The following is a 12,353-nucleotide window of genomic DNA, read 5'->3' as shown; positions in this document are numbered from 1 at the left end:
ATGATAGTTTCTTATGCTAACATATTATAATAATCGCGAAAACGCATTGGAATGGCGTGAAGGTGTTTGTCTCTTTGCTCTGACTCTCTTTCTGCTCTGATTCTCTTACTCTCTGTTAAGAGACCTGTGGGCTCAGAAGTGGGGTATAAATAGGAATCCTTAGCGCGGTGGCGAGTGAGCGGTGTGGTTACTGGGTTCAATCCAGATGAATTTTCTCTGGTCTGGTCTGGTTGGACGCTCTTAAGCCGTGGTGGGCTCCGATTTCTGACGTCATGTGGACGTGGATCTTTACCACGGTCACGGGAGCGCTCAGACTAAAAAATGATTAGTCCAAAAGTCCACCAACCCTCAGATAAACGTCGAACCGAGCAGAGGTCCAAGCCCTCGCCCCACTCCCCCGGTGACGCCGTAGCAACCCCTCAAGTGGTTATCGGCAAGTGTCCATCCGAAAATCTAAAAAATTAAGCCGTGGTTAGTCACCCTACCGACAAGAGTGTACTGCCAAGCGATTAACCGATTAGGAGTGTAGCTTATAACTATCTAAGCTTTAACCGTAGAGCCCACTACTATTTGTAAAATTTGTACCACCAGCAGTCTATTCCTCTCTTCTTTTCTTTCCTAATTTAAAGGTTGCCTGGCAGAGATTAAGCGATAAAGCCGCCTCTTGTATTCTACTTATATTTGTATAATTTTAAATCTTATTTATTGCACCACCTACCTCTTTTCTATGTTTTTTCCTTTTACGCCATTGGTTGCCTGGAAGAAATCGCTATGTAGCGATAAGGCTAATTGTACTCTCTTGAAATGTATTTATATCTCTGTGACTACTTTTTTTCTTTGGTGTACAATACAAGTGTATTCATTCATTCATTCATTCTCTCTTTATGTTTCTGATTTTATTATATTTTGTATATGTTAATGTTGTGGTATACAAATAAAGATTTTAATAATAATATATATAATTTAATAATAATTTTAATAATAATGATTTTAATAATAATTGACGGCCGATTGGCGCAGTTTGCAGCGACCCTGCTTTCTGAGTCCAAGGCCGTGGGTTCGATTCCCACAACTGGAAAATGTTTGTGTGATGAGCATGAATGTTTTTCAGTGTCTGGGTGTTTATATATATATTTTAAAGTATTTATGTATATTATTCATAGAAATTTATCAGTCATCTTAGTACCCATAACACAAGCTACGCTTACTTTGGGGCTAGGTGGCGATATGTGTATTGTCGTAGTATATTTATTTATTTATTTATTATTATATATACCATTTTAGCTTGCCCCAACACTTACTAGCTTCATCATCAGCTGAGATTGATTGCAGGCGTTGCAACCTGACGACAATATTTTATAGTAACTAGCTTTTTCTTCCACAATAACCTCGACTCTCTATCACATTTGTATCGTAACACACTTTTAACTTCAACTTGTGAGCCTTTATTTTCCTTGTTAGAGGTGCGTGCTGGGATTCAATCTCGGCCCAAAAGTGTGAAGTCGAAGTCCTACGCACTGGGCTATCACCGTTTTTATTTGTATGATTTTAATTTTATTTAAAAAGATCAGATTTGGCCACAGAATTAAAAAACAGAAACCGTGTACACGACTTTTAGGTATTGTAGCATCAAAAACCACTCCACTTTAGTAGTGTTTCCTGAACAGGTGGTAAGTCACTTCATTTAATTTAGAAGTTGACAGTAATTAAGAACTTTCATGTTCTAAAAGTTTACCATAAAATGGGGGAAATGGGAAAGTTTGTGAGCTAGCAACATTCCGCGGGAATCTGATACTCGGCTTAGTTATTATCGCTTCTAATTGGGGTTAGCTCAGCCAGCGAGAGTTCAGAGTGCGATTCCCGGCTCGGGTCAGTTTGGAAAATAATAATTAATATGTTAATTTCAATTTGAAATCCTATAATTCGCTGGCATCTCATTGAATAACAAATTCACCTTAAATTATGTGGGAATTGAATCATTAATTAGAATAATGATAATAGGTTGATAATAGTTATACCGTATTTGTTAATTAATATATAAAGACTTCTCTTTAACAGTTTGCTGTATTCAAACAAGTTGTGTTGAAAATAAGGCTAAATTCACGCTAAAAAGTATTTTTATAAAACTTTTAGTCTGATTCTGTAGAGCAGGTTATAAACGTCCCTCCTTTTAAAGAATGTTAACTATGTTTTTATTTGTACTGTACAACTAAAACAAAATAAATTTTATGTTGGGATTCCGCTTTACAGTTTTCATTGAAGCTCGCTAAATCCGATATGGTGATTGAATTGATTATCATAAACAAAATCCAAATTTACCAAAAGGATAAGTAAAACTTAAACCTTTTATAAAAATAAACCAGGTTGTAGTGAACGTCTTAACTTATATCATATATGAGAAAATGTGTTTGTTAAGTTGTTTGTTTGTTTGTCCTTCCCTCACGCTCTAACTAAGCAACCATTCAACTTGTTTTTTAGCTAAGAGTTAGTTGAAAGGACGAAGGGTAACATAGACTATTTTCATCAAAACATACAGTTCCCATGGGATTTGTAAAAAGTCGTAAAAAACGCAGTCGTAGAACGCGGGGAAGACTAGTAAATTTATATGGCTAAGTCACAAATGTGTTAACGTGAAGAGTACCTACTCGGAGAGTTTCAGTGCGCGCTCGGCTCTGGGTGCCAGTTGTGAGATTGTCTACCTACTGTCTAACTATCTGTTCGATTGTTTGAAAGTTAGCTACGAATTGTATGGTATTAAAAGAGCGCCATCTAGCGACGAGTGATTCTCAGTAACTAAATCACTCCCTTAAGAGTGAAATTTCATACACGGTCTTCATTAAGTTAAAACGCACAACCGCAATTAAACCCTTGTTTTAAAAAGCTAAAATTTGATTTAACTTGCTGCTACTTTTATGAAACAGAATTAAGAAGAGCTTAAAAAACAGCTTTAAGTAAACCTACGTTTTGAGCATTAGTAGAGCATTTTGAGACAGAGCTCGTCTGAGGAAGTACTACCGCCATGTTTTTTTTTCTGCCGCTGAGCAACATTGTTGCAATGCTGTGGTCCGGTCTTAATGGTGTAGATGCCAGTGTTATTACAGGCACATTAGGTTTAACACCTACGCCTCAGCTTGATTGAAGCAGTGCGGCACTTTGCAGGACGTATTCCAGACACGCCCTGCAATGTGTTGCATCTATATTATCTATCAGACGATGGTTGTCCAATTACCATGGACCATCTGCTGGGCCCGTCAATTATAACTTAAAAAAAAAAAAAAATTCTAAAGGCCTTTCCCAACCTCAATCTTAGCTTTACGTCACTTCATATCATCAGTATAAGAGGTTTCCCTACAACTATAAAAATTCAAAAATCCTCTAAAGGCCTTTCCCAACCTCAATCTCATCTTTACCTCACTTCATATCATTATTAGAGGTTTACCTACAGGCCCTACAGCGTAGACAGAGAAGCAAGTTTATGTTTCCTTATTCCAACTAATCATGAGCCGGAAGCCTTTCTCATAAAAACTGCGAAATTGCTTCACTGACCAACTTACTAATGTTATTCCATAAACTGTTCCGTTTTTACAATTAAGTTAATTACGGAACATTAAAAATTATAATGCAGTTCCTTTAGGATATGTTTCTAAGTGCAGCTGCTTCTAATGAAACAAATGCCTACATTTTGTATGGAACAAATAGTAATAAACAAATACCAACAAACTATAAGTGTGGTAGAAGACCTGAAATCTGGGACCTTAGAATCGGGGTAAAAAAAATGTATGGCAACACTTCTCAAATATGCATATATTCTCAAATAAGTCTCACAAGCGGCACGCCAACCATTCGTCTATTTACTTCTCGGTCTACGCCCTACAGCGACTTTTGGTTCCGCAACAAGTCGTTTGTGTGAACTTCCATTCGCCGTTTGATTTTATGAAGTAGGCACGCACGACCGCAGTCCCTGCCGTATCGCCTAGTGAAACGCATCACTTAGTTATCGCAAGCTCCCATAATACTGCGCCAAGATAAAACCGCGCGTGCTTTTAAAAACTTTTAAAAGTAAAACTGTGTGAGATAAAACTGTGATATATTACCTGTCAACATTCAGATTATTTATACTTCATTAATTAGACTCGACTTGTGTATAAAAGTTTTGAAAATGACTGCCGGAAACGAGGAACACGAGCCTCTGATTTCTTCGTCTGTGGATAATCAACGTGTAACATATAACAATTCTCCACAGGTTCGTACCATTCTTATATTACCTATACATCTCTTATGCACATCCATCAGTAGCCTTTAACAGTTCGCTGCTGGACTAAAGGCCTCTCCCAACGGAAGGCCCTTAATTACAGTGCTGTTCAGACGGATTGGTAATCGCAGTATAGGGTAGTAGTACCACAGAGGATGCTGCTGCCCGTTTCCCTTTACATTCCCTTAGACGTCTCGTACCGCACCCGCGGGAAGAGGAGGGATTGTGATAATTGTATTCCGTCGGATCACAGGTCTTTGTAGGGGATTCGAAATTCTTAGAACTCGTGTCTTGCGTTCATGCAGCGGCTCGCGACTCGGTTAATGGGAGTCGCTAAACTGCACCTCAGTCGTATTCAGTGGCGTGCTCTTCGTATATGCACAAAAGCACTGCCTACCCTAAAATTAATGTATAACTCGAATAGGAGGAGGATTTATGGCATTTGTTGCAATCATTCCACTGTATGCACACCCTGGTGAGAAACCCAGTGCACGGCACTGTTCGAACTCCAACACCCTTCGGTACGACGAGCTATTTATTTATATCCTTAGTATACTTACAGCTAGTCAAAACGTAAACTAATCACTATTAGTGATAAGGCCGCCTTTGCACTCTAGCACTAAGTACTACAACTATTCTCTTTGTGTCTTTCCCTTTAGTGTTTTGTTGCTATAAAGTTTTTTCTATTCTATTCTATTCATCAGCAGCTTTCGCATCAGCCGCTTTCGCAGCCGCACGGCCAAAGAAGTCATCTCATATTATTGACTAGCTTTGCCCGCCGTAATGTTTTAAATGCGATGTGCTTTGTGATAGAAAGACATACAAACTCATTTCCAGATTTAAATTATTTGTAGGCTTTTCGGGATACACATTATTCCGGAAACACATTATAGGTAACTATTACACTAGGTATTTATTCATGAAATTTAATAATACTATTTTTTTTCAAAATCCTTCGATTATTTTTGTAAAAGTAAAGTTCCATTTATTTCTTGTTGATGTATTAAATAGGAAAGACAAATCAACAAACTTACTCGTATTTTTGCTTATTTAATATTTGTTGACCTATGAAAAAAATTGCTGTGAGACGATCTGTTCGGATGTAAAGTTAGATCAGCATTAAGCCAAGGTTATCCAACGAATAACTTCTCTATTCGTATAAGCTCATCAAAGGCTTTTAAAAACCGTTCATACATAATTTTATATATTATTGTGAGGCGTGGTATTGCTTTAAAAAACAATTTATAAAGTATGTGTTTAGAATTCATGGCTTTACTTTATTCGTTCACCACACAAAAATACAGAAAAAGACGGCCTTATCGCTACATAGCGATTTCATCATATACATAGCGATTAGGTATGCTAAGAATTTTACGGGGGCCAATGTTGTCAAAAAGCACAGCTATACCGACATATATATACATATATAAGTACAATTATTTGTATACAAATCACATACATATATATTAATAAGTAAGGTAATCGGGAAAAACTTTTTTCGTATATTTTTGAACTTAGTATTTTTATAAGAAGATATTTAGCTATTGAGAGTATATACTAAATAAAATCCCCAAACAAATAACTAAGAGGCGTTACAAGATAATTTGAAAGCCTTTTGGGAAACTAATCTCGAGGCATTCCAAAGCTTATCTGTCGCATTCGTGAAAGATATGCAGACAAGAAGAAAGCGCCGGTACCTTCTAAATATATTTTTTTAAATATAAATAATAAAGACTCTGAACGACTTGGATTTATTTTAACTTCTGCCAAATGAGAGATCCATGAAAATACCTAGAGCTTATACTCAACTAGGAATATCAATATTTTTTCATACGCTGACCTAAGCAGGTAAAACGTTTTTTGGAACATTATTTACGATTGAAGTTTATGTAACTATTTATATGAAAAAACAAAAGGCAAGATAATTTAAAATATTTCGCACTAGTGGTAATATTACGGAATGATCTCTACATAAGACCAGAGTGGAAACCGGTTGAAATATTGGTTTCAACTTTCATGCAGACAGTAGGCAACTATAATAATATATGTAGGTGGAAACTATTACATCGCAACATATTTATCTTTTAGTTATCTTTTTTAATCAAACTAGAATGTAGAACAGTTAAATTCTATTATGAATTTATGAATGAATGAATACAATTTTATTGCACCAGAGATAAAAATAACATGAGAAAGAATAAAAATGCTTATACAAAAGAAGGATAAGATAGAAGGTAAAATTAGAAATGCTCCACCGGGATCAAATCCAATCTTTTTAAAACTATACACGTTTTATCAGCTAAATCGGTTATTACGTAGTTATGATAGAGATACATTTTTTGATAGAGATACATTTTTAGAGAGGGATACATTTTTAATAGAGATATATTTTTGATAAAGATACATTTTTAGAAAGAGATAAATTTTTGATAGAGATACATTTTTTGGTAGAGATAAATTTTTTAGGAAAAGGAATTTCCCTGGCTAAAAAGTGCTATCTAAACTACAGCAGGAGTTATGTAAACCGGAACATACGGTTGTAGGCTACAGCTAGTATATCTAAGCAACACTTAGTTTGTTGTATTATGTGTATTATTAACTGGGTCAACTTGGATATCGACTGGGATAAAGCCTGCAGTGAAATGCTATTGGACGCTGGGCAGGATGGTGTCTATCAAAATGTATCTTTCGGACATCTTTTTTGATATTTTAATATTCATAGTGGACTGATTTTCGCTTATAAATAGACCGGAACAAAGTTCTACGTTCTTTTGATGGTAAACCTACTAAAGTTAAAAAAATTTGGTACTTTAATATAAGCCTATTACCAGACCACTACAGAACCTCTTAGAATGGGAAGAGTGTAGTCCACCAAACTGGCGAATGCGAATTGGTGTACTCCACAAGCCTTTGAGAAAAACGGAGAACACGCAGGTATGCAGGTTCCTCACGATATTTTCCTTCAACGTAAAGCAAGCGATATTTAATTTTATAAATTTAAAAAGCATATAAAATTTTTTCGGAACCGACAGGATTTGAACCTGCGACTCTCTGGCAATCGCGGCCTGAGCACTTTCACCAATTAAGCTACGGCTCTTCTACCGTCGATGCCAAAATTAGTACATATATGCCTTTCACATCAGTCTTATAGCGACTGTGTGATATTTAATTGCTATAAATCACATATAACTCCGACAATATTAGAGGTGCTGGGTTCAAACTTAGTCCCACGAAAGGTAAGACGAAGTTTTACCCACTAGGCTATCGACGCTTTTTGTATAAGCACAATAACATCATCTATAATAAACCTTTTAATTAAGCTGTCATGTTGAAGATATAATTATTATGACTTATTCCATATTGATATTGCCATAGTCCTCAAATTATTAAAATGATTTACAATATTTGTTTATTACTTACTTACTTAGCTTTATAATAATATAGTCCTTGGCCCGGATTATTTTAAGCTATATAAAATAATCCGGTTAATAAATGAAATCGCAGGTTTTAGGACGTAGGCTTTAGATGCTCTTTTTATATGATATGATGGTTTATCACTAACAAACCATAATATATGGATACTTATATAAGCTTTTTTAAAATGACAAACTCTTGATAACCTTGTTCCAACTAGTTATCTTATTTTATCCAACTAAAGAGTTTACTTTTAAAACTAAATCACATCTAAATACACGAAATAGGCTTAAATTAAGATTACCTAAGACTAGAACTAAGTATGGCTGTATAACTATACATGTTGAGGGAGCACTACTATACAATAGTCTACCCGAAGAGATTTTTTGCGAGCAATCTTTTAAATTATTTAAAAACAAGCTTAAAAAAAACATTGTTTAAATTTTTTATAAACGCGGCACCTTTTGTATTTTTGTGTTTTTTCTTGCTTTTTATCACACTAACTAGATAATATATTCAAAATTCAAAAAAAAATCAAAATTCATTTATTTCAATATAAGCACTTTTGAAACGTCAAGTCTGTCTGTTTGTATTGGCTCTACCACCGGTCCGGAAGGGCTGAAAGCGGTGCCGGATGCTTCCAAGCAACCTTGCAACCACTTCTTTATGTTAATTTTAATTTCTCATTAAGTGAAACTGTTTCTTTTAAAAATAAATGTCTTTTAACCTAAAGTGGCCTGCGCTTTATGCAAAGTCCACAGAATTAAGAATATACAAAACCCTCATTCAGCCATTATTACATCTAGAGCATTGTGTTCAAAAAGTGAAAACGCCCCGAGCACGTCTCACTTGACACCCGTGGAATGTTTATTGCTCACAAACTTTACCAATTTCCCTATTTCATGGTAAACGTTTACAGTAGAGGGAGAATAATTTCTGTCAACTGCTAACAGCAATAAAGTTACTAACCGCCTCTTCGAGATACACTACTAAAGTGGAGTGGTTTTTGATGCTTCAATATCAGTCGTGTACACGGTTTCTGTGTGTCCAAAGTCCTATTTTCATCTTTCTCTCAGATCTTTTAACTTAGTTAAGTTTAGGGATCGGTGTACAATAGGATTCACTTTACCTGTCACAATACGACATACAATACGGATTAACTAAAAAGCGTTATAACTAATACAGCTATTCATCGTATATTGACCAAAAAGAGACCTATATTGTTTTGCGTAGTTTTACGTGTCTATGGCTTCATAACTTTAGTGTAGGTAATCCGATTTTCATCCGTTTTAGGTTTCTTCAGCCCATGTTATTGATATGACCAGCCTTCTCTTTTCCTTAACAACTTCAGAATATTGTTAAAAATGCATGGGATTCTTTCAGCAGCTATCTTTTAGAAGAAACTAAAGATAAGTCGGTGTCTAGTGTTGAAATTTCAATTTCAAAGTATTAAGTACTTAGATAACATAACAAAACGCACTAACAAACGGTTTTTTAATTGCCTACCTTAAAGAAAGGTCAGCTCAAACGAACCTGAAATCTTTGTAGATTTACTTTTTTACAATTTTGTTTTTTTTTTATTACAACTACACCACTACACAGTTAGGAAAATAAAGGAAGAAAATAGAGAAAAACAAATACCGGACACAAAAGGCACAAAGGCAGGAGTACAAAAGGCAGCCTTATCGCTTAGAAGCGAACTCGGCTTGGCAACCTTAGGAATAGGACACCAAGAGCAAGAACAAATAGGTGGGGTTAAATTATTATAAACCTACGATCAAATAACTACATACGAATACGTAAACAAAAATTATACAAAATTAAAAAAATATTACATACCTATATGGAATAAATATAAAAATAAGAAACTTATATATATTATGATAAGCTGTATTAATAAATAGACGGAAAAAAAATCAAGCATCTTATTGCGCAAGATAATAAGATTTAACTGCGTTTTTAAACATATCAAGCGATTTTGCCTGTCGTATGTTCGTAGGGAGAGCATTCCACAATTCGATAGCTTGTTCTGTGAAGGAAAGCTTATAAAACTTCGTCTTGAGGAAACAAGCGTAAAATCGGTGGAGTTTAGAAAATTAAGAACTTCTTTATTCACACAGGCATCACTTTATTTATTCTCTTAGGTGATAAATACATTCCTGAACCACATAATTAACAATATAACCGACTTCTATTTGGATGAAATAACATAACTTGGTGATTTGGCCAGACATTTAAAATGGAGTAACACCCTGAAATTTGAAATTCTACAAATTCTAATTTAAATCTTTCAAATTTCCCGACATTGTATCATCCTTTTTTATTAATCTCACATCTTCTATTTCTCGGACTTTAGTAGTGTATTCTGAATTCCACGCAAACAAAGTCGCAGGCAGAAACTAAAAGGCACTCAATTAAACTTTGATTGGGCAATTTTATATAAAAGTTCCATCTTGAATCAAGACCGCGAAGCGAGGCCAAATATTTGGTTTCCACCGTACAAGTCACTGGCCCACTGCTACGTAAAAAACTCAAAACTAGTTCTGCTTAATGATCTGGTTGCACAAGTTTTGACACAACGTCGTATCTATTCTTTAATGTGCTATTCGATTATTACCTGCTTATTGACATTTTCTAACTGTCTGTATTCAGACCAAGATTGGCATGATGTAGTTAGCATGAGTAGTCTTATTTTATTTCACAACAGCAATCAATCAATTCAATTGCGCTTGTGTGGGATGTGACCTGCGTTGATACGTTGGCAGCTTCTCACTTGCCGAGTACGTCCCAAAAAGCGGCGTCTGTAGCTGCCGAATCTTCTCAAATGCTAAAGTGCCGTAAATACTCCTTTATTTGTAAAGACTACGTTTTTGCGGTGCTTGCGTTTGAGACTCTGGGTCCATGGTCTTCGGACACGAAAAGTTTTATTTTTATTTCATTTCAAAATTCATTTATTTCAAGTAGGCCTAATATACGCACTTTTGAAACGTCAAGTATGTCTGTTTGTAGTGACTCTAGAACCGGTTCGGAAAACAGATTCTACCGCGAAGAAGCCGGTAAGAAACTCAGCAGTTGCTCTTTTCCAACATCGTTTTACAATTTAACAATCTTTGATCTATCTTGTGTGAGATGAAAGTGGAGCGTTTTCTTTCGAGGCAACCTTGTCATTATTAACATCGTGTCCCAAAAATTGTTCTTGACGTCTGGTGACCCAAGAGTCTAAGTCTAGCAATTCAAAGGGGCAATAGCGCCAGCATTTTGGGTACCACGCCCATAAGTGACTATTCACTTATATTCATTGTAAATATTAATTTTAGTTTGTAATTGTTATTACTTATAATTTAGTCTGATTTTGAATAAAGAATTTTCAACAGCAATCTCACTTGGTAGCAGTGGCGTGCACTTCATTCATGCACAAAAGCACTGCATACCCTAAAATTGAAATATAGCCCGTATAGGAGGAGGATTTTTTCCATTTTATGCACTTTTCCTGCTGTGTGCATACCCTGGTAAGAAACCCAGTGTACGCCACTGCTTGGTAGTAAGAGATGATATGATTAAGTCAGTGACGTGATTAGGGGTTTTAACCAGGCATAAAGCAGAAAGATGGCATAAAATTGAAAAATTCATCTTCTATACAAGTTGTATGAAATTTTTAGGGTAGGCAGTGCATTTGTGCATCCGAGAGATGAGAGACCCGTTCTCTGTAGTGGGCCGGTAGTGGGTTTATGTGACGATGATGATGATGATTACCAACAACCTATTATCATCCTTCTACTGGAAACTGTTCCTCACTAATATAAAAGGTGGTTTAAGACCTACATTTAGAACTTAGTGCTAGAGCTTTATGTGACAGAGTTTGTTCGGTGAAGTATACTTATTGTTGCTGCTAAGCAGCATTGCTGTATTCCGGTCTGAAGGCGTAATTACGGGAAATTGGGTTATTTTTACCGCACCGACGGCCGATTGGCGCAGTTTGCAGCGATCCTGCTTTCTGAGTCAAAGGCCGTGGGCTCGATTCCCACAACTGAAAAAAGTTTGTGTGATGAGCATGAATGATTTTCAGTGTCTAGGTGTTAATATGTATATTATTCATAAAAATATTCATCAGTAAAGCTATTTTAAAACTATGACGAGGTCGGAAATAATTGCAGCTTACGAAACAATCGGCGTTGATGGACTTGAGTTTAAAGTTGTTTCTCATCTCCCGTCTAAATCTTCGTTTCTTTAGTCGAAAATGTTTTAATAAAACCTATAACTAACCTGAGATTAATTTAAGCTTGTAAGAAGTTGAAAGCCCAATTGAATATTGCCAAGAATGCTAAGTGCATTTGTGCACTGAACAAAGATCCCGGCGGATTCTTTTCGCAGACATGAGCCAACCGTTCTGACCTCATCTAATGAAAACTAAGGGTTTTCTTTCCTTATCTAATAAAAACTAAAGGTTTTCTTTCCTTATCTAATGACAGAACGGTTGGCTCATGTCTGCGAAAAGCATCCGTTGGGATGTTTGTTCAGTGCACAAATGCACTTAGCATTCTTGGCAATGTTAAATTGGGCGTGTAACTTCTTACATGCTTAAATTATCTCGGTGCAGTATTTTTTTTTTGACTTCAAAGCCATGGTCACCAAGACAAACGGCCGTGGCACAAATATGTACAGTATCGAGCTGTTGCCCACAACTTCG

The 12,353-nt window shown here is 35.9% G+C and overlaps 1 protein-coding gene across 1 annotated transcript in view; it reads left to right on the top strand.

The window, feature by feature from the left end:
* Positions 1-4,159: 4,159 nt before the first annotated feature.
* Positions 4,160-12,353, top strand: part of LOC120624488 (protein white) — a 40,251-nt gene continuing 32,057 nt past the window's right edge. The window contains exon 1 of the mRNA XM_039891061.1: positions 4,160-4,243. Within this exon, the coding sequence (XP_039746995.1) occupies positions 4,160-4,243 (84 nt within the window). The remainder of the gene's footprint in view (positions 4,244-12,353) is intronic.

The sequence above is a fragment of the Pararge aegeria genome, chromosome 6 (genome assembly GCF_905163445.1).
Source record: "Pararge aegeria chromosome 6, ilParAegt1.1, whole genome shotgun sequence".
In the NCBI taxonomy this organism is placed as follows: Eukaryota; Metazoa; Arthropoda; class Insecta; order Lepidoptera; family Nymphalidae; genus Pararge; species Pararge aegeria.
Note: the sequence above shows the minus strand (reverse complement) of the source record. Positions and strands in the feature narration are given on the sequence as shown.